This window comes from Aspergillus alliaceus (genome assembly GCF_009176365.1).
Source record: "Aspergillus alliaceus strain CBS 536.65 unplaced genomic scaffold BDW43scaffold_21, whole genome shotgun sequence".
Lineage (NCBI taxonomy): Eukaryota > Fungi > Ascomycota > Eurotiomycetes > Eurotiales > Aspergillaceae > Aspergillus > Aspergillus alliaceus.
This window is the reverse complement of record NW_022474704.1, coordinates 112,529-133,371: the sequence shown is the minus strand read 5'-3', so window position 1 is coordinate 133,371 and position 20,843 is coordinate 112,529. Positions and strand designations below refer to the sequence as shown.

At 50.3% G+C, this 20,843-nt stretch overlaps 10 protein-coding genes across 10 annotated transcripts; 6 read left to right on the top strand and 4 right to left on the bottom strand.

Moving 5' to 3' along the window:
- Positions 1-2,554: 2,554 nt before the first annotated feature.
- Positions 2,555-4,589, bottom strand: BDW43DRAFT_300156 (putative glycosyl hydrolase; the record flags this gene model as incomplete). The annotated part of the gene is made up of 2 exons (XM_032044851.1): positions 2,555-3,636; positions 3,707-4,589. 2 exons carry the CDS (start codon positions 4,587-4,589, stop codon positions 2,555-2,557), a joined length of 1,965 nt encoding a protein of 654 aa, XP_031900440.1.
- A 1,114-nt stretch (positions 4,590-5,703) lies between these two features.
- Positions 5,704-7,379, top strand: BDW43DRAFT_300155 (general substrate transporter; the record flags this gene model as incomplete). Its single annotated transcript, XM_032044850.1, has 5 exons — positions 5,704-5,917; positions 5,964-6,403; positions 6,439-6,649; positions 6,702-7,120; positions 7,164-7,379. The coding sequence occupies 5 exons, from the start codon at positions 5,704-5,706 to the stop codon at positions 7,377-7,379; spliced, it is 1,500 nt and encodes a 499-aa protein (XP_031900439.1).
- Positions 7,380-7,718: 339 nt separating this feature from the next.
- BDW43DRAFT_310956 (NCBP3 domain-containing protein) lies at positions 7,719-9,196 on the top strand (the record flags this gene model as incomplete). Its single annotated transcript, XM_032047083.1, has 2 exons — positions 7,719-7,844; positions 7,907-9,196. 2 exons carry the CDS (start codon positions 7,719-7,721, stop codon positions 9,194-9,196), a joined length of 1,416 nt encoding a protein of 471 aa, XP_031900438.1.
- Positions 9,197-9,569: 373 nt separating this feature from the next.
- BDW43DRAFT_310955 (uncharacterized protein) lies at positions 9,570-11,098 on the top strand (the record flags this gene model as incomplete). Its single annotated transcript, XM_032047082.1, has 2 exons — positions 9,570-9,828; positions 9,939-11,098. The coding sequence occupies 2 exons, from the start codon at positions 9,570-9,572 to the stop codon at positions 11,096-11,098; spliced, it is 1,419 nt and encodes a 472-aa protein (XP_031900437.1).
- A 559-nt stretch (positions 11,099-11,657) lies between these two features.
- On the bottom strand, positions 11,658-12,322 carry BDW43DRAFT_310954 (60S ribosomal protein eL29; the record flags this gene model as incomplete). The annotated part of the gene is made up of 4 exons (XM_032047081.1): positions 11,658-11,693; positions 11,770-11,872; positions 12,128-12,179; positions 12,316-12,322. 4 exons carry the CDS (start codon positions 12,320-12,322, stop codon positions 11,658-11,660), a joined length of 198 nt encoding a protein of 65 aa, XP_031900436.1.
- An 891-nt stretch (positions 12,323-13,213) lies between these two features.
- BDW43DRAFT_310953 (F1F0 ATP synthase subunit delta) lies at positions 13,214-14,121 on the top strand (the record flags this gene model as incomplete). The annotated part of the gene is made up of 6 exons (XM_032047080.1): positions 13,214-13,345; positions 13,420-13,442; positions 13,541-13,671; positions 13,782-13,870; positions 13,933-14,022; positions 14,089-14,121. 6 exons carry the CDS (start codon positions 13,214-13,216, stop codon positions 14,119-14,121), a joined length of 498 nt encoding a protein of 165 aa, XP_031900435.1.
- A 308-nt stretch (positions 14,122-14,429) lies between these two features.
- On the bottom strand, positions 14,430-14,966 carry BDW43DRAFT_310952 (uncharacterized protein; the record flags this gene model as incomplete). Its single annotated transcript, XM_032047079.1, has 1 exon — positions 14,430-14,966. One exon carries the CDS (start codon positions 14,964-14,966, stop codon positions 14,430-14,432), a length of 537 nt encoding a protein of 178 aa, XP_031900434.1.
- Positions 14,967-15,376: 410 nt separating this feature from the next.
- Positions 15,377-15,862, top strand: BDW43DRAFT_275571 (uncharacterized protein). The gene has a single exon (XM_032041872.1). The coding sequence runs from the start codon at positions 15,501-15,503 to the stop codon at positions 15,747-15,749; it is 249 nt and encodes an 82-aa protein (XP_031900433.1). The 5' UTR covers positions 15,377-15,500; the 3' UTR covers positions 15,750-15,862.
- Positions 15,846-18,697, bottom strand: BDW43DRAFT_275569 (uncharacterized protein). The gene is made up of 3 exons (XM_032041871.1): positions 18,170-18,697; positions 17,751-18,118; positions 15,846-17,690 (listed from the first exon to the last, which is right to left on the bottom strand). The coding sequence occupies exons 1-3, from the start codon at positions 18,318-18,320 to the stop codon at positions 15,975-15,977; spliced, it is 2,235 nt and encodes a 744-aa protein (XP_031900432.1). The 5' UTR covers positions 18,321-18,697; the 3' UTR covers positions 15,846-15,974.
- Positions 18,698-19,175: 478 nt separating this feature from the next.
- On the top strand, positions 19,176-20,507 carry BDW43DRAFT_81971 (putative L-cystine transporter). The gene is made up of 4 exons (XM_032050555.1): positions 19,176-19,313; positions 19,385-19,402; positions 19,481-19,919; positions 19,982-20,507. Exons 1-4 carry the CDS (start codon positions 19,273-19,275, stop codon positions 20,354-20,356), a joined length of 873 nt encoding a protein of 290 aa, XP_031900431.1. The 5' UTR covers positions 19,176-19,272; the 3' UTR covers positions 20,357-20,507.
- The last annotated feature ends 336 nt before the right edge of the window (positions 20,508-20,843 follow it).

Sequence of the window (20,843 nt, the reverse complement as noted above, 5' to 3'; positions counted from 1 at the left end):
TTGTGAGCTTGATGGCGTATCGTCATGTTTTACGCCACCTGTGCATCCACCATCGGGTTGGCATATTCTGGCCATCCGCGGCATTTCCCTTCCATATCCATGTAGATAGGTCGTCGGCTCAAAGCCCTTGAGTGCAATCGTGGAGCTCCTGGGCTCTCTGACTGGACTATCGGTTCAGTCAACGTAAAACAAGGAGGGCTTCGTATTTCTCGCACGACATTTCTGTCCCCGATGACACTTTTGTGGGCATGGGTTTTCCTTGTATGAATCGTAAGCCGTCTAGGAGGGGAGCAAAGCCTCGTAGTCCCACACAACCGGTTGACCTTTTTCTCCATAACTGGGTTTCATCAATAAAGGCAAAAGGTGCATCCCTTCCTTCCTCGGCTTGTTTTTGTGCTGCTGCGCTGCAACCTCGACTTGATATCGGGCTACTTGACTGTTTGAGCATCCTGAAGGCTTCCCGGCCTTTGAAGGTTTTCGAGCAGGATGTATCCATAAGTAAACCTGAATTTAGGAACCTAAGAAAGACGGTTGGGGGGGGTGTGTTGTGAAACAGCAGTGGTCCTATGATGAGGGCAGCCCGTGACGACCCATTACCTTTTTGGGCAAAGCAAATGTAACGTGCCAGGAATAGCATTGACTCTCCCTCTCTCTTCTCTCAGTCTAGACCTTTGATAATCACCATCAACTACAACCTTTACACTCCTTTGATTTAAACATTTACCGCATCCAAATAAAGAGACTTACGTACACTCCCATAACCCAAAAATATGCTCAGATGCTCACTTAAGGAAACCCAGGCCGAGCATGACTCGAGGTAGAAGCAAGTGAATGGGATCAACAATCCTTGAGCAGGGAACTCATCAGGGCAAACTCATCCACCGATGTCTCACTCTCATGAGCCCAAAGCGGCCTAGATCCTTCAAAACTTGGTGAGGAAATCGGCCCAACAGAGCAGCGAGCAGTTTTCATTGAGGTTAGCTAACTACTCCATTGTCAACATTTCCGGTATTAGTCGTAGAAGCCTCTGTTTTGTTGATGACCTCACCACGACGAAAAAAACATTCTCACAGAAGCGTCCTTGATTGACATTAGCAATACCGCGGAACTAGCGAACTACTAGTATGGCCTAGTGATCGTCTAGTCAGTTCACTATGGGCTCGGCTGGGAGGAATGCGGGTTGTGCACGGTATCTACCCGGCTGTCGAAACTTTATCGGCTCAGTTTTTCTCAGCCTTGGGGTCCGGCACATAGGTTAAGTGCTTGCCCATCCCGTCCTAAAGCCTGATGCCCTAAACTAGGACACAGGGGCCCCATATACCTCCCGGCTGGGCAATCAGCGAGATTGACCATGGCCCACGGGCCCCATGCTGGTTTGATCTGCTTCACAATCACCTCCTAGTCCCGCTCCTTCACCAACAAGCCTACCTGCGAAATGTCAAGTTAGTGCTGATTCCTGCAAGAATGTATCGAATCTTTGTCGCACTACTGGGAGCCGGTGTCTCGGGTTGATACCCGCAAAATGCCATGAGACACTACGGGTTCTAATATTAGAGATGAGCTTATTGGGGTTCAGGACTGGTCGGTGACTCGCGTCTAGTCTCGTCAAGATGGAAGAAAAATAAGATGGCAAGGAAAATCAGTGGTGAATGGCTGAACTGTGTCCTTGCGAATACCTTGGGTGGGCAATTTTCATTCCCGCAAGTGGATGCTTTTCAAGATTTTATCTAAGATGAAACAGTATCTAGGCTGCTCCACAGATGACTCCTCTTCTCCCTTCCCCTCACTTCTCCGCCTGAGCCGCTTGAGGCGAGTGGCGACTATTACCGCAATGTTACCGAAGATGAGCCTGATATTGATCATCGGAGTCGCACGTTCTGCGTGACGCCCTGGACCTGCTGAGATACATCACATATTGATTTGTATGCACGATTACCTGCATGGTGAGGTCATGGTTTTCTCATCATTCAGCAACCCGATTCTATATTCCTGCTGAAAGACAAGAAAAATGAGGCATCTAAAACACCAACATGAACTGTACACGGGCCGGATTTTCTACCACATTCCAGGTTTGGGAGGATCCATGAACTGCATCTGCGCCTATTTCATGTACTGCAAAACACATCACGTCATGTCTTATAACTTGATGGTTTATAGTGGTAGAACAGTGGAAAACTACCCTTTCGGCCGATAGTATCACCTAAATTGAATCTACTATGTATGGTAGATGTATGCATCTAAGAATCTTTCCGGTGTATTCCTACTGCACTGCTTCTAGTACTGACTTCATACAGAAAACGAAGACACTCATCTACATAGGAACTTGCTTGTCTCTCATGTCAAAGAATCGATGTAGGTGTAATTAAACCTAACTTACGGTATATCTTTCTTTTTGCTTGTATGTAGGTGATCAGATGACTTATACCCTGAGGGCACCCTCTACATCTACCAATTTTCCACGAAGGATCATAGAACAAGAGAATGTACCCTAAATACTTTGATAAAGTGAACTGTGTCTCAATACTAGAGATGAATAAGCACTCGAACCGTTCCTCTACATCCTGACAAACACAGGCATTGTTTCAATTGGACAAGCAACCTCAACCGTCTTCCCTCCCTCGTAGACCTTATCTTCGCCCCATAGTTTCCACGTAGCCCCTGCTGGTAAATAAGCAGTTGTTTTGCGCTGTCCTGCTTCAAGCACTGGAACCACAAGATACTCCGAGCCATATAGATACTCAGTCTCAACATCCCAAGCTGTCTTATCCTCCGGGAATTCATAGAACAAAGTCCGGATCACCGGCGTACCCTTCTCATGGGCCTCCTTCATCAAGCTCCTGGTATAGTCCCTGAGCTCCTCACGAATGCTAATATACTTCTTGCAGATTTCATAGACTTCCTCTCCATACGACCAGATCTCATTATTGGATCCCGACGCAGTAGGCTGACCTTCTGGCTTCGGCTCGCGATCACCGTGCAAACGCATCACCGGACAGAACGTCCCCCACTGGAACCACCGAATGAACAGCTCCCTGAACGCAGGATCATCAGGGTTGCCACCATGGAAACCACCAATATCCGTCGTCCACCAAGGGATCCCAGCCAAGCCCATATTCAGTCCGGCCGCTAGCTGATTGCGGAACGAACCCCAGGAGGACGCGATGTCGCCGCTCCACACGAGGGCACCATACTTCTGGCTGCCCGCCCAGGCACAGCGGAGGAGGTTCACGATGTTAGTTTGCCCTTCGGCCTGCATGCCTTCGAAGAAAGCCCGGGCGTATTCTTTCGGGTAGTTGTTTCCAATCTGCATGTTGGTACCGGCGTGGTAGCGATAGATGTCGAAATCGTAAATGTTGTATTCAGGCTCTGCTTCGTCCAGCCAGAAGACCTTGATGCCCTTGTCGTAGTAGTTCTTCTTTGCGGCCTGCCAGATGAACTTCTGGGCTTCGGGATTCGTGGCGTCGAAATGCGTGATGTCTCCGTCGCATTGCATGGCGATTCGCAGGCCGCGATCGTGGCGGATTAGGAGCCCGCGCTCGAGCATTTCTTGGTAGTTCACTGATGCGGTCTCGACGGTCGGCCAGATGGAGACCATTAGCTCCACGTTTAGCTCTTTGAGTTCTTTGATCATGGCATCTGGGTTGGAAGGGAGGCAGCTGTCAGCGCTTATGGCCTATAGCTATAATATTTCTGATACACAACTTACCAGGATCGGGCCAGAACTCGGGGTCAAAGCTCCAGTCGCCCTGATGCTTCCAGTGAAAGAAGTCAATGACGATCAAATCCAACGGGACCTGCCGTTTCTTGTATTCCCTGGCTACATCCAGCAGCTGCTCCTGGTTCCAGTACCGGAGCTTGCATTGCCAGAACCCCAAGCCGTACTCGGGCATCATAGGGACGTAACCAGTTATCTTCGCATACGCCTCCTCAATCTCTGCTGGCGTACCGCCTGCAACAACCCAGTAATCCAGCGCTTTGGTAGAGTACGCCTCGAAGCTCATAGTATTTGTCCCGAAAACCGCCCGTCCAATACCTGGGTTATTCCACAAGAAACCGTATCCGAGGGAGGAGACCGCAAAGGGTATGCTGGCTTGGGAGTTTCGATGGGCTAACTCGATATCGGCACCCTTAAGGTTTAGGGAGGGCTGCTGGTATTGACCCATTCCGAAGATCTTCTCCTTAGGGTCGAGGGACTCGAAGCGCATGGTTAAGTGGAAATCACCGCCTAGGATACCTCGCAGCTCCCGGGATTCGACCTCCAAGGCACTGCATTTTGGGTCTTTGGGGTCGCGACGGTTGCGTGCGTATTCTTCTAGGAGCTTTTTGCCGCTCGAGTCGTAGATAATTATCTTACCGCGTGGGGAAACGACGGCTTTGATTTTGCCGTTGGAGATACTTGCTTCTTTGCCCTCTGGGGTTTCAATGATTGGTTTACTTGTGCTGGGCTTGGTGGATAGGGCCCAGTCTTCAGTGGGCATGGAGGAGAGCTTTGTAGCTCTCACTCTGAAGGCATTGTCCCCCCATGGCTGGATCCAAAGGAGGTGGTCGTCGAAGCGATAGATAAGCTTGTCGTCTTCGGCGTAGAGCATGATAGGAGCAATTAAGGCTGAAAACGTGGTATAAAGGACACAAAGCTGCCAGATAGCTAATAATGGAATAAGAATATTCGGAAAGAGAGAAAAGGGATCGTTTGCTTGTGGCCATGGAGCCATTATATGGATCAGAGAGACTGGTTCATCGTGTCCCCTCAAGGGGACTCAGTCCCTGCAACACCTGCAGCAAGGTGATGACGCTGACGTGCCAACCGTCGGTATATAACGACAATTGGCTGTTCCCCTGCGGAGGAGCTCCGGTGGTGGTGGGGGATTTCATTGTTAACCGCCAAGAATCGTCTGATATATACTTATCCATATTAACCGGCGGCGTCGGATAGGTACAAGAGACTATAGCCTAAAGTCCCCGTGCCTCATCCGACTTCTTAAGGTTGAAGATGTCAGCACCAACGGCGTGGAATGTGGAGAGACGCAATTATTTACCTGCAAGATTAAAAAGTGGATGCTCCGATCAATCGCTTTCTTCCCCCTCATTTGGATGACGTGCGGCACTCCATGGAGAGCTCTCCCACGTTCCCAATTCGAGGTGTTGAACGTCTGGTACTCTAGTTAGATTGAGTATCCGCATTTCTTAAGAATGTCACGCAATGCTCTGTGTACTTGGCAATGGTGCCTCTATCTAACAGCATCTTGATCTAGACGCCATGCTCCCATCTAGCCCTAACCCTTTCCCCTATGAAGCCCCCCACCATCATCCAAGCCGAGCATACGCAGCTTACTCCCCTTTATGTAGATTGACTCTCCTATCCAAGCAAGGTAATCCGAGAAACTTCACTCAGGATCCTCGGCTGAATGAGAGCCAATCGGCTGATGCAATAACGCTCCGTACAGATGCTGTACCCTGTAACCCATGGGGAACCATGTAATCCTGCCGGGTGCATTTAATTTACCCCAGGGAATGGACAAAGTCCGGTGACTTTGCTAGTGAATTAAGGTTGAGACGCAAGATGTGGATTTGTTTGCTCACGGATGAATTGCCTAGCAAGGCGGATCGTCCGAGCTATAAATACACCATGTTTCCTGGTATCTGTGCTTCAGGATTCGAGTAGCTCCCTCGGATTGACTCGCGGGTGTTTTTGCACTCTCCGATATGAAAGCCGACGAAGACGTTCCAAAGGAGCTCAGTGCTCACGTAGAGCATGCCGCGGATTCTACAGCTACCACCAAGGAGGCCTTACAGGCCTCTACATATGAGCATGAAGCCACCGTGTGGGAAGCTCTAAAGTACAACTATAAGGCTGTGCTATGGTCTGCAGCTATCTCGCTGACGATCATCATGGAGGGCTACGATGTTGATGAGCAATGTCTTGATCATCGTTGTCCCCTTAGGCTTTCGTAACAGTGCAATAGCTCTCATCTATCAGTTCTTCACTTATCCTGCGTTTCAACGAAAATTCGGAGCATATCGCCCAGAACAAGGTGAATATGTCGTTACTGGCTCCTGGCAGGCAGGTCTCAGCAATGGCGGCAATGTCGGTATCATTATTGGCGGCTTTCTGAACGGCTACTTGTCCACCCGTTTCGAATACAAAAGAGTCCTTTTAGGCGCCCTCTTCTGTATGAATTGGTTCATTTTCATCCTATTCTTCGCCCTGTCAGCGCCTATGCTTCTCGTAGGGCAAATTGTATGCGGGCTCACCTGGAGAATCTTTGCAACGACATCGCCAGCTTACGCCTCGGAAGTATGTACTCTGGCTCTCCGTGGTTATTTGACTTGCTACGTGATCCTTTGCTGGGCCATGGGCCAATTCATAGCCTCCGGTGCCCTTTACGGCTTGCTAAAGTCGAGGGTGAATGGTCCTATCGCGTTGCTTACGCCCTGCAGTGGATTTGGCCTGTTCCTCTCTTCGTTCTTATCATGTTGGCACCGGAGTCGCTCTGGTGGTTGACACGAAACAATCGCATAGATGACGCCTACAAATCCCTTGCCCGGCTCGACACCAGAGGTTGTGAGTCGCATCAAAGAACCCTAGCGCAAATCACGCATACCCTTGAACTGGAGGCGAAGCTGGATTCTGGATCCAGCTATCTGGACTGTTTCCGAGGCATCGACCGGCGCCGTACTGAAATTGTACATGAGCTTCGCAGGTCAAGTTCTGTCCGGCTCAGCCTTTGCCTACACGCCTACTTACTTCTTCGTCCAAGCAGGAATTAGCACGGAGAATGCCTACCAGATCTCAATAGGGGCTACCGCGATTTCCTTTGTTGGAACTATCATCTCGTGGTTCTTGTTAGCCCGATTTGGTAGACGCCAACTCTACGTGGTTGGCACTACCTGCTTGACTTGCCTCCTATTGATCATCGGAGTTATTGCTTCGGCGTCTGAATCCAGCAGCGCGAAATGGGGTCAAGCTGCGCTTTCTTTGAACTGGCCCTTCGCGTATTCTGTCACTCTTGGTCCTGTTACTTATACGATCATTTCTGAGACGTCGTCGATCCACCTGAGGGCTAAATCTGTTTGTTTATCGCGCAACATCTACAATATCACCAATCTTGTTGCCCAAGTCGTCGAGCCTTATCTAATCAACCCAACCGAGGCCAATTTTAAAGGGCAAGACAGCGTATGTCTGGACGGCGACCGCCGCGGTGACCACAACCTGGGCATTCTTCCGACTGCCGGAGTGCCGGGGCAGGACTTATGATGAGCTGGACGTGATGTTTCATCAAAAAGTGCCGGCTAGGAAGTTCGTTACGTATCAGATCAATGTGCATGATGCGGATGCTTTGAAGACGGAGGGGGCTGTAGACAAAGATAACACCAAGTGAATGGCATGTATTAGAAGAAGAGAAGTGAGTAGAATGAAGGGTAACTGATATGAGATCATTTCAATTATTATCCTTTAAGTGGAAGAGATAAATTATGAGTGAATTGAGTTGTTCCAACCAAATCTCAATCCGACGCCACCTTTCGAGCGGTGAGGCAACGTGAACTTCGACTCCAGGCAAAGCTTCAGTTCGCAACTCATTTCCTTCTTGAGTGCTCTTCCCCTCCTCTCCACTCTATTCTTATCAGACCTCCCCTTAGGTCGCGTATTTCTCTCCTACATTCCATCCCTCGCCATATCCACAACATCCAATTTATCCGCAGGTGACCCCTCCTCTGCAATGGAGGTCGCAAGCATGCAACAGCCGAACGGTGACCAACCAATCTCCAACATCATGGATGCGTCAATGGATATCGATATGGATCTGGACCTGGGTCCATTACCTGAACCCGAACAATTCGATGCCGTGAGTATGGTTGCAGCCAATTTAACCCTCGTGTATAATCTAACTCTCGTCGGCCGACGCAGGATCCGATGACTGGGACGGTTCAAGATGGAGCAGTCGACCCTCAGCCCGCGGAAGCGCATTATGAGAAAGTTCATATCAGAGGCGTAGACGAGCTAACCACGGATAACATCAAACAATTCGCGCTCGAGCACTTCACCGTTGAAGAACCGTCTCGCGTCGAATGGATCGACGACACCTCGGCAAATATTGTCTACTCCTCGTCGGAGGTCGGCCTCCAGGCTTTGTCGGCCTTTACGCAAGTCAGCGAAGAAGAAGATTCCTCCGTGTTACCTGCGCTGCGTCTACGATCCGCTAAGCTCCTCTCTTCCCACCCCGATTCCGTCCTCCAGGTGAGATCTGCCGTGAAGTCGGATCGCAAGAAGCCCCGCGCCCATGAAGCCAGTCGATTCTACCTCATGCACCCCGAACATGACCCTCGCGAGCGGCTGCGACGGGAATTTGACGACAGACGGCGTCATGGCGGAGGGGAGAGCAGCGATGGAGACTACAGACGGAGGCGATTCGACGGTCGAGAACTAAGGCGACGGAGAGATCGTGACGGGGACGAGCTGATCAGCGCTAACATGTACGACGATACGGGGGCAGCTAGCACGGATTATTCTGAAACAGAAAGGGGTCGTGATCGTGATGGACGAGGCCGACGCCGTGAACGGGAGCTTTTCCCGACAGACGAAGGACGTCCTTCGGGACGCCTTCAGAATCGCAGTGCATCCCCGGGTCGAGATACGTTGATGGAAACTGGGTATTCAGAGCTTGGCCGTCGCGATTCGCGCAGACATTTCCGCGAGAGATCACCCCAGGGCAGCCGCCAAAATCAAGGAAAGGAACTTTTCCCGTCAAAATCCGCCGATGCCGATTCGAACTCACGAGAGCTATTTCCGAATAAAACGGCGACCAGTTATCTCAAGAAGGAGCTCTTTCCCAGCAAACACAGCAATCATCGCCGGTCGGATGCCATTGATGCTGCCGATGAAACCGCAGACCTGTTCTCTAGGCGGATTTCAGTCCCTCTTGTGGATGGGTCCCAGGATCAACGGCGGAGCAAAAATGTCGAGCTCTTCCCTGACTCTGGAAAGAGCGGCGTCAATATCCGTGGAGAAGCTGGCCACGATCAAGGCATCTCGATCCGTGGAGCGGCTAATGGCATGTCGATTAAGGGACGAGGCGCATCTGCTCGCGAGCTGTTCCCGTCCAAGTATAACTCCAACAACGCCAGCAAGGAGCTGTTTTCAGAGAAGTTAGAAGGACGAGGCGGCCCGCGACGGAGGGCGGAGGATATGTTTAGCTGAGGAGCTTTTAGAAGGTGCATACCAGCGTGGCCCATGGAATCCCCAGTCTTTCGTCATAATTGGGAATAAGGAGATGGGAGACATGTCTAACGACACCATCCAATTTGTGATACCAATATTTACCTCACTTCTCTTTCTCTTTCTTTCTTTTTTTCCTTTTTTCCTTTCCCTCTGCGGTGTCTTCTCTCTTAAAACCCCTGCATACTCTACTTTACTATAAATATGTATTATATTTTGGCTAGATTCTCCAAAACTCCAACTTGCGTACATACGTAATGATATGATCCGAATCTATTAAACGGTTATCGATGCCGGTGTTTATCGCTTCCTCCAACTACCTCTTAACTGCAACACTCCGAGAAAATAAGCCGAAATGTCACCAACATCACCAAGCCCTTCGTTGGCAAGCATTCTAGTAGCCCGCTTCCTACGGGCCAACAATTATGCTGAAACGCTCAGTGCATTCATCCGAGAAGCGGGACTGCCCGCCGACGCGGGGCAAGTGAAAGGCGACGACGAAGAAAAGAACTGGACCATCGAGAAAGTAATCGACGAGAAGAAAGCCTTTGATCGAACTGTGGGATTTGAACGGTACGGGAAGAAGGGAGAGAAAGATGTGTGGAGTGTTCCTGGTAAGTTGTGTTTTTTTTTTTTTTTTTTTTAAACCTATATATATTTATATATAAATGCACACCCCCTACGCATGCGAGCTGTCGTTGAACTCCGCTAACATGGCACGAAGCACCCTCCAATCCCAAAATTGTAGAGACTACAACATCATCAAATATTCTAGCCTGCTCCGTCGAGCCATGGAGGTTGTCGAACAATGAGGAGAACCAAGACACCTCCTACCTTATAGCAACCGGCGCAGACAAACGAGTCCATCTCCTCAAAACACAGGCCGAGAATGACACCGTCAGCTCTCTTTCCGGCCTCTCCGACTCTCCAATCCTCTCATACGTCTCCATCCAAAATGGCGAATACGCCTGTCTAACCAACATGTCCGGCCAGCTCCTCCTCCACCGGAACGGCGAGATCCTCGACCAAAGAAAAGACCACTTCAAGTACGCTATAAAAATAGTTGCATTCGAGGACTCCGACCCAGAAACGTCCGTCTGGATCGCCACAGCTGGCTGGGACTCCAAAATCCATCTCTACAACCTCCATCTCTCAGACCCAGACACGGAGCCAGACTCTATAGCCATCGGCGACCCCATCGCATCCATCAATCTAGCCTCAAACCCAGAGTCAATCCTCTTCGTCCAACATCCCGACACTAACCAACTCCTTCTGCTCGTTTCCCGACGCGACTCAACCCACCTGTACTATTACAAGGTTCAACAAGAGCCGGCGGATACTCCTTACGAATGCCCCCTCCTCGGTAAACAGAACCTGGCCCCCCACTCGAACGCCTGGGTAGCTTTCTCCCCGTCCTGTCTTGCCCTAAATCCCCATGACTCTGGTCTGCTGGCTGTTGCAACGTCTGCGCTACCCCATATGAAGGTCATTATTGTGCGGCTCCTGTTCCCGTCTACGGATAGCTTGGATGTTAGTGGGGACCGGGAGCCGGTGACACAGGCTACGCAGGCTTTTGGGGCGCTTGCGCTGCAGAATCGCGAGGATGCGGCTATTGTGATCCAGGCGAATACGTTTGCGCCGCAGACGGCGTATTCGACGCCGCAGGTTGTTTGGCGGCCGGATGGGTCCGGGGTCTGGGTTAATGGGGATGATGGGGTGATTCGTGGGGTGGAGGCGAAGACGGGCAAGGTGGTTACGGCGTTGAAGGATGGGCATGTGGTTGGGTCGAAGATTCGGACGATCTGGGCGGGTTGGGTTGATGGAGAAGAGTGGTTGGTTAGTGGAGGGTTTGATAAGAGGTTGGTTGTTTGGAAGGTGGAGTAGATATGTACTCTGTATATGGCAGATTGAAATTAGACTGAAAAGAAGAAAACCAAGAAAGAAAGAGGAAAACCAAGAAAGAAAGAGGATATATGAAATGAATCAATTGCTTGTATTCTGCTCTACGGAATGTAGCCCTCCATCCATGCACCCTCTCACCACAGAGTAAAGAGAGAGGGTGTTTGGTAAATAGGAGGGCATGGGATCTTCTCTCGGCACGTTGAAAAATCCTTCAGCAAGCGCGCATTGAATAATAAGCACGAAGCTGTACACACATATGCCTGTTCATACGAACATGTGAAATCGAAGCGAAACCCGACGCTCTTCTGTAGAGCCATGAAATCGCACAACCTACTTGACCAAGACAGTGAGAAATGGGGTAGAGAAAAAAAAAACAATTGTCAGGCCATGTCGTGGAATCGAGTCAAATTGTCTTATTTAACAACCGTCATGCAGAACCAGTCAGAGGGGGTCTATCCGACAGGACGTTTTGGATCATGGCAAGTTTGAAACACCAACTCAGTGCGCTCCCATTTTTAATTCATTTCTAAATTAAGTTGATTTATGCGACCTCGCGCTTGCCCTCCTTGCGCTCCTTCTGTGGGATTTGTTAGTCGATCTGTTCCTTTGACTTGTGGCGATGGGGTCGGAGTTTGATGGTGTGGTCAACGTACCAGGGCCTTCATGGTACCGTGGAGAGCGTAACGATGGTTGCGGCGGAACTTGGGGTCGACACCTTTGAGGGAGGGGTAACGGTGAGACTTAGGCTTCTTGATACTGTTGCGAGTGAGTGATGTCAGCGGCCTGTCCTCTGATTCACTTCGGTGAAATTCCGTTGTTCATATCGGAGGGGTACTGGTTGAATATGTTGCATTGCTGGATTTGATCCCGATGATCCCAAGCTCGCTGTCGAAATAGACCGACCGTGCACCACACCCAACAATACAACATATTATCCCCATGTCGCCCCTCCAGTCGAGATGAAGAAAAAAGCAAGTCGCATTTCAAGTATCAGGATCGAATGGTACGCACCCGTTACGGTGAGCCTTCTGGCTGTTGTGGTGCTGGGAGGCGTTCTTAGACTCTGTGAAAGGGTGGCTCTGTCAGCGATTCGGAACGACGAATTCCAACGATCCCCTCATTTTCAAGAAATCAAGAAATGATTGCAAGATCAAAAATTCCCATCTTCATCAGAAAGGTACCGGGGGATCAGCACGTACTGGCCATCTTGTCGGATTTTGTCGCAACTGGGAGACGGTTGACGATGAGTTGGCGAGTGAGGTTACCCTGAACTGAAGCAGAAAGCGCAGAGACTCTCTCCGCCTTTAGGGCTCCCGTTTGTGGGATTTCGCTTACCGTCCGCGGCTTAGCGTCAGTGCCTGACTGAGTTCGCTGTACTGTGCCTTGTGTCCTGAGGTATATCTACTTAATGTTCTTGGAAATGTGCAATTGGAACTATAATTTGTAGAGACTGTGATTTAATTGTATTATAAATTTTTACGTATTAATACTGACTCAAGGAACAAACTATTGACTGGTATACATAAGACACAGCACAGTGTACTCTTCAAAACAGATTGCAACCAACACTGGCCCGTGACTTGATGACTAAGACATACAAGACCAGTCCATGTCATCACGTGATATCAAAATATGGGTATTAGTTTGAGACTCATAGTGTCGGTCAAGTTAACCTCATTGATTGGCACAGATCAAATTCTCTGAATTGCAAATTAGTCTGAGATATGGCTTAGATGGCCGAGAGTGTGATTATACACATCGAAGCATGTTATCATGCTAACACAGTAACTCGTACGTATTAAAAGCATGCGTTGGAGGGTAGAACAAGGAATATCGACATGATAAGGAGTCTTAGGAAAAAATACACCCTAGGTATCAACAAATATTGATCGCAAGTCCATCAACCTAAAGGTGTCTAAGTGGCGTAAAGTTGAGAAGGACTTTTAAGGGCCTTTCGCTGGTGAATCGGAATGCCCTCCACGTGACCCGGGGGCAGAGCCGCTAGGGAACAACCGGCATCCGACTTCGACCTTTGCAACTCAAACACTGGTCCAAGAGGGATACCATCACCGTCTTCTCCTCTCCAACAATTGCAAGATGAGCTCTCTCCGCTTCGCTCGCTCTGCCTTCCGGGCCCGTCCCTCCGCCCTTCGCGTTCCTCTCCAGCGCAGAGGTTACGCTGAGGCCGTGTCGGACAAGATCAAGCTTTCCCTGGCCCTTCCTCACCAGGTACGTCCGATCCCGTCGTTGTCCCCTTTGCATGCCTATAATTCGCCCTAACTGACCAATTGTCTACTACACAGACTATCTTCAAGTCGGCCGGCGTGTACGTGTGATCCGAATCCCCGACTGACCGAGACTTGGGGGGAGGGGGGTGTCCGCCCTGTCTTATTCGCAGTCATACTTACGATCTTTTTCCCTTAGTGTCCAGGTCAACATCCCCGCCGAGTCCGGAGAGATGGGTGTTCTCGCCAACCACGTTCCCTCCATTGAGCAGCTCAAGCCCGGTCTTGTTGAGATCGTTGAGGAGGGTGGTGCCAACAAGAAGTTCTTCCGTACGTCCGATGACCCCGTGTTGATACCGCGCCACGAACCAGGACTTAGCCTATGCGGCAACACAAGTGAAACCTCGAACAAACGCTTACATGCAGAATCTGTGCAATAGTTTCCGGTGGATTCGCCATTGTCCAGCCCGACTCCCAGCTGAGCATCAACGCTGTTGAGGGTTTCCCTCTTGAGGATTTCAGCGCCGACGTACGTTCCGAGTTTCGGCTTATACATTTTCTATACGTACTAATGAACGATTCTCAACACAGGCTGTCAAGAACCAGATCGCCGAGGCCCAGAAGATTGCCAGCGGCAGCGGCAGTGAGCAGGATATCGCTGAGGCTAAGATTGAGTTGGAGGTGAGTAGTGTCTACCTACACTTCCTTGAGGCTGAGAAATGAGCGGTCAACTAACATCCCATCCAGGTGCTCGAGACCCTGCAGGCTCACCTCAAATAAATTATCTGATGTACATATCCACTCGCGCGATTCCAACCTTGAACGTGTAGAACTATAACCAATTCTTATTTTTGATTGACCCCCCCAAACAAGTTATTCAATAGCCTACCCGTTTTGGAAGCTTGTGCTTTCCACTTTCTGACTATACAGTACTTTATGGATTCTATGGATGGAGTTGTAAAAGTGATGTATCTGTATGGTGTATGCCATGAATGATTTTAGTGACACCGATATTGCTAAAATTGGAGGTCTCCCGCTCTATCACTTCTAATTTCGTTTCCCCCTGAAACGAGTTGGGTGCAAGGTAACTAGTCTACATCTTCTATACCTTCACCGCCACCTTCTGGTACACCCGACTCCGGGTTTGGAGAGGAGGAGTGTAAAGGCCATAACACAGAGCGTGCGGCAAACAGCTCCGTAAACAGCCGCCGCCGTGATAGTGATGCCAATTGGGCGTATGCGTCCAGGCCTGGCTGTAGGCGCGGATAACTAAGAGGTTCAAAGACAACTTCTGACCTCCGGCTACTCTCTGCAACTGCTTCCTGTGCTTTCTTCTCCTGTGACGCCAGCAAGCCTGCTGGCAATTTCCCCCGTGCCACGCGCTGACCTGAGGAGGGCGTTGGATGGGGGGACCTTTGTGTTGAAAGCGCTGGGGATGGTAGACGATCGAACAAAACTATTGGAGATTCCGCTAGATAATGGTGACAGACCCAACGCTCCGCCCTCCTCCCCCGACTCGAAGCCCTGCTGCCTGGCTCACCAGGCGAAGCACCCAACCCCTCTGGTTCTTCGAAAGACAGTTGCCCTGTCACACTGTTCGCCCGGCCGTCGATACTTTTACTCATTATGAGCAGATCACCGTGCAGGGAGCGAAGCCACGTATAGGTGACATGGGCCCTATCCGATGATACCCCCCGTCCAGTTCCAGAGTCTGGCAGCAAAAGGGTATTCCGGCTGAGTATTGGTTCTGCGTCCATCTCCGTGGACTACCGGCGCAGGGGACTGGGCTCTTCTCTGGCTTTGCGAGGAGTTCTGACGGTCAGCGCGAGGTTCGGACCTGGACGACTGCATGCGAAAGGATGATATGATGCGTATATGAACGAATGAATGAATGAATGACTGGAGATAGTGATGGCAAGAGGTAAGATGTTTATAGTTAACTATGAGAAGCGGGGGAGCAAAAGTGAGAATAGAAAAGGAAGTGCTTGGGGTGATATAGCACGGGAGCCATGGCTGCCCGTGAGGAAGGGTCGAACTGCCGTCCTGGCAAAGGACAATAATGGCTCTGTACCTTAGGTAGGCGGGGCAGACCTTAAAATGTCAACCCGTTGGAAAGCTAACTTGTCTAACAAGAACATAAGGTACATGTCAAATCGTGAATGGGAAAGAAAAAGATAAAGCAGAAAAGAAACAAATCCAATAAGCATAAGACAAACGCCATATATCGAATCGACATATCCCTCCCGTCCGGAATCCATATCCATTTCCTTGTCCTGTACGTACGTACAAATCCTGTCGTGTATTTCCTGTTCATGAAGGTTTTTATATTCTGTTCATGGTTCCATGACCTATCATACGAAGAGTGGGTTTGCTGTGCACCTCTTCTGAGTCGTGGAACCGAGGCGTAAAAGAAAGGCTAGACAGGATCAACAGTTGCTTGCATCATTAAGTGGCCATTCCTTCGTGTCGATATCGGGGGTTAAATCGTAATAACATGGAGAGAGAAAAAAAAAAAAAAAAAGGGGGTAAACACGGTACACAAATGGGGGGCGAAATATAGCACACAGAAATCAACAACATCTGTACAGGTGAAGAAGAGATTCAAGGAGATGTCCGCGTAGATGACGAAGACATTAAGTGAATTCTACGCTGTGTTGCCTTTCTTGGCGTGCTCGGGCTCGTTCTGCTCGTCTTCGTCTCCGGTTGCTGGCGTAGTCGCCGCTTGCTTCCGTTCCGGTAAATGTGCCCGGGGAGGTAACGCTTCCGGGGCCGTATGGTAAACTGGAGGGGACGTGTGGCGGGGGAGGAGGTGCCATATGGCTCATGTTCGGGGGAGGTGCGAACGATGGAGCAGGTATGCTTCCAGATGGAGCGGTGGACATTCCGGCTGCGGCTGCGGCTGCGGCTGCTTCTTGCTCGCGTTGCATCTGTTCCTGCTGTTGGCGTTCTAGTTGCTCAACACGCCGCCATCGATCGTAGCTTCCTTCGTTGCCAGACAGAGAGCTGGCACTTCCAGCGCGACGTCTCGAGTTTCTTCTTTCCCTGCGCCTTGCTTCGCGGCTAGCGGCGGCTTCTTCCTCAGTTAACCGCCTGAGTGTGACATGCCGGCCGTCGTTGTGCATTTTTACTTTCACTGATACCGGAGGGGAGTCGGTATGATCTTCTCTGCGTCTGCTGCCGCTACGGCGGTGATGACCGGAGGCGGCACCCAGGGCACTGCCAGCGGCCGCTCCAGCTGCAATATCAGAAGGACCAAGTCGTGAGGGAGCTTGACCCGGAATTTCCGACGCTGTGGGCGCTCCTGGTAACTCTGAATGATGCCCATCGATTGCTCCGGACATGGCAGGGTCCCCGGTTAAAGCGGATTCTCCATGGGACGGCCCCCGGGGTGGGCGTGTCATGTCAGTTGATGAGATGTCTGTCGCAGTGAAGGAGTCGGCTCTTCGGCGCGGGTAGTAACCATCTCCAGTGTACCGTCGTTTGCTGTCCGCTCGTGCAAGCCGTTCCTCTTCCATTTCTCGACGACGCATGTCTTCCACCCGACGATCATCGTCATTTGCTTTACGACGGGTAAACAGATTTTTAAGAGCCGCAAAGGCACCGGCACCAAATAAAGCATTTCGAGCTCGGTGAGGTCGGTCGTGGTCGTTGTCAGAAAAATACGTTGTATTGTAGTAGTATGAGGACCCGGGACTTTGAGGTCGACTCGGTGGTCGGCTTGGTGGGCGATTAAGTGGAGTTCTGTGAGTCGGTTCGGGTCGCCGTCCATCTTCTATCCTGCTGAAGGTCTCCTCAGTCATGCTGTCACTTCGGCGATGGGCAGGTCGATACCGTCCGGATTCCGCGTCGCCCTCTCGACTTTTCCTCCTGTCAAAGAACTTTTTCGCAAGAAAGGCACCACCGCCCACGGCACCTAGTTTGAGCAGTTTATCGCCCCAGCCTTTGCGCGGTTGCCCTTCATCCGAGTACTTTTCCGTCATATATGACGTCTGAGAATCCTCGTAACCTTCTCGTCCCCTGCTCCGTGAGCGGCGCTTGAACAGTGAAGCCAGGCCAGCTCCTGCGGCTCCCGCGGCAGCCATTCGGCCAAAGCTACTCTGGCGTTGGCCGCTAGGACCAGGAACAGGAGGAGGTCCGGAGACATAGCTATGCCGAGTATCATAATCAGGTCCCACAGGGTATCCCTCATCATCATACAGGTACGACAGGACGAAGAACGTAATCAAAAGAGCACAGGCGGCGATTGAATATAGTATGAACAGCACCTTAGGCGAGCCGTAAAGGGTGAGTCCCAAGGGAATCTGAATCAGTCCTAGGATGGCTAGGGCGCGGCCGAGCCATCGGTGAATCTGATGTATATGTTGTCAGCTTTTGAAAGTAATGTGCTTGGGAGTATTTTGTTCTCTTACCACTAACTTCAATGGCACACGGAATCTTTGACGTTTGCTTTCTATTTTATGGAGCATCCAGCCCCACAGAACCTGAAAGATGACCATCACGTATATCGCTAGTCCAATTCCATGGTGTGGGTTTGTTAGGCTTCTTTCCGGTCCGACTGCAAACCATCCGAGGACGAACACCACCGTGCTCAGCAGTAGGGTCAAGACTTGGAACCAGGCGTGCAACTTGAAAGCCACGAACGGATTCCATCGAGAGTAGTAACGAATGATCAGGATGGATATCGGAACAAGGCCCAGGAACACGATTGTCCCAATCACACCATGTACAACTATCAGGGTATGGTACTCGGGCATATCCTTGAATCGGTTTCCCATGCCTGCCATCAATATGAGAAAAAGAGCTTCCTTGCATCCAAAAGCACACTTACCATTGTACCGCATTGTGTCAAAATTGATCCCCATCAAGTTCGGCAGGAGGAATGTGTCGCGGCCTGCGTCCCATGTCCCGTCCCCGACATGTAGAGTATCTGAGGCATACGTGCTGCTCCCGGGAGCCGAGAGGACCGAGTTGTCCGGCATGATTTCCAAGCGGTTCTGTATCTTCCGGCAGTACGCCAATGTATTCTCTCGAACGGCGATCTTATGACGCAGGAATGTCGGAATCGATTACCGAAGGAGATCTAATAGATCCCCCACTCCGGAGAATGCACCATGCGCCAGCAAGAGATATTGATTTGAACGCGAAAGGTTTATGACCAGATAGATGATTGGTATCAGCCGCAACGAGCACAATAACCTAGTATTATCAATCCAGCTGATTGATTGTTTATCGCCGTACGCGCTTCAGGCTGGTGGTGTGGATAATAAGACGAAAGCAATGCGGGGACGGTGAAGGAGGACGAGAAGATGGAGAACCGGGCTAAATGACGATGAAATCCTGCACCGTTAGATCCAAGCCCAAAAAAGTCCATCCATTGACCAAACGTACCAACAGGGGTTTCAGTCTTGTCTACCACAGTCGGGGAGAGTGGAGGCTGGAATGTAGTGTAGATTAGATGCATGGGGGATTCTTCCAGCTCCGATCAACTGTTTGCCGTTTAGGGTTTAGCGTGCCAGCGCATATCCAGGACAACCAGCCGCTGACTCAGCTACGTTCGCCCCACAGACCGCCTGCTACTCCGGGGAGGGATCGCGTGCCGGGGTTCTTATCTTATCCGCGGACTCTTCCCCAATCAATGACGAAGTCGACCATTCGGCCTTCGTTAATTAATTCTGTTCAGAGATCAGGCGGAGAGGGGTCAAATGCACAGACTCTTCATTATCCTCAGTGGAATTAGTAGTAACCTCTCTACCATCCCGTTTCACTTTGCAAGCTGAAATGATAAGCGGCGAGAGGGCCTGATACCTCACATCTAGTCACCGCTAAGACAGGGAGGCTCTGATCTTCCGAAGAGTTGGAACTTTGGTCTGATTCTTTCCTTTCGCTTCGTCTACGACTTTCACCTTGTCAAGATTGCCTGATTCCGAGACCATGTCCTCTCAGGTTGAGATGTTCATCAAGGCCCTTTCGCGGTATGTACAGTTGACTACCCCTTCATCCGCACCTCCCGATTTGAACATTACTAATATGGTCCGTGATTTAGCCTTCTAGGATGGATCTAGTATGTCTTCGTTTTATATCAAAATCTCCTCAACTTTCGGTATGTTGGGTGCATGAAGAAACCGACTAACCTGTTCAGTACGATATGTTGGTCTGCATCCTTCTATCCTCAACCGATCACCAACTTCCAGCGAAGTTCAACCTTTGGGTTAGCTATTGACTTCCCGACCATCAACGTTCTGGGATATATCTGCTACACCGGGTATACAGCGGCCTTTCTTTACTCTCCGGCGATTCATCGGCAGTATGCCGCTCGCTACCCCAGGTCTGAAGAGTCGACCGTCCGCTTCAATGACTTTGTCTTTGCTGTCCACGCCGTCATCCTAAGCATTATTACCTACACCCAATTTTGGCCCATAGTATGGGGGTTTAATGTTTCGCGCTTCCAGCGAGTTAGTAAGCCGGTCGCTGGAATGTTTTGGGGTTGTGTTGTGGCGGTTACTATTTTAATCTTCATTGTCCTGGGGCAGAGCCCCGATGGGGGCTATGATCCATCGACCTGGGCATGGATCGACGTCGTAAGCAGCTAAAGAGCCAGATAGGCATGCTTGTTGCTAATGGACCGACTCATCTATTTTAGGTATACAGCCTATCATATGTGAAATTGCTGGTCACGATCACGAAATACGTGCCTCAGGCCTGGGTAAACTATAAGCGGAAATCCACCCAAGGTTGGCATATCGGACAAATCCTTTTGGACTTAGCGGGCGGGATGCTATCTCTCATCCAACTGTTCATCGACTCGAGTTTCCAAGATGATTGGAGCGGCATCACCGGCAACCCCGTCAAGCTTCTTCTATCGAATGTCTCGATCCTTTTTGACTTTCTCTTCATGGTTCAGCACTACATTCTCTATAGAGATGCGGACGACCATGTAGACAAGTACCCAGGGCCGGACGTTACTACCCCTTTATTGTCCGAGTCTAATGGTGTACCGAGAGCGGAAGATGCATGAGAGGGCTTCGCTATGATAGATGATGGAAGACACACTGCGTGATAAATTGGTAGAACTATATAGGTCTTTCTTGGTATACTGGTGGTTCTGCTAGAGTCGAAAGGCTGAGTCATGATAAAAGTCCAAAGGATTCCCTGACGACTGCAGGATCAAGGACATGAATTGATAGAAGCGAAGACTTTTGTGTGTGGGGCCAGAGAGAATGGTCTTCAGCTGGATAGATCCCGTTTCCTCGTAGGTGATAAGAAGACCTATCAAGCAGTGACACCGCTCTTTGGCTTCTGTGGTGGCGCATTGTTTGCTTATTTCTCCAATGGCTTACATCCCCACATGGGGGAATCCACCAATACGGTAGCCGAATCTATGCATATCTCTGCAAGAACGGTGGGAATGAGGCTTATCCGTCGTGACCCGAGGAGCGGTGGACGTAACTGGATTCGGTCACAGCCATGGCGCCGATCGACCATTTTTTGGCTTTGAAGCCCCA

Coding starts and splice junctions, on each gene's coding strand:
- BDW43DRAFT_275571 (XM_032041872.1), top strand. CDS start 15,501: ATGGGAAAGAAAAAGATAAAGCAGAAAAGAAACAAATCCAATAAGCAT.
- BDW43DRAFT_275569 (XM_032041871.1), bottom strand. CDS start 18,320: ATGCCGGACAACTCGGTCCTCTCGGCTCCCGGGAGCAGCACGTATGCC. Junction 18,119..18,169: donor TGACACAATGCGGTACAATG/GTAAGTGTGCTT, acceptor TATTGATGGCAG/GCATGGGAAACCGATTCAAG. Junction 17,691..17,750: donor GTGTGCCATTGAAGTTAGTG/GTAAGAGAACAA, acceptor CATATACATCAG/ATTCACCGATGGCTCGGCCG.
- BDW43DRAFT_81971 (XM_032050555.1), top strand. CDS start 19,273: ATGTCCTCTCAGGTTGAGATGTTCATCAAGGCCCTTTCGCG. Junction 19,920..19,981: donor CCTGGGCATGGATCGACGTC/GTAAGCAGCTAA, acceptor CATCTATTTTAG/GTATACAGCCTATCATATGT.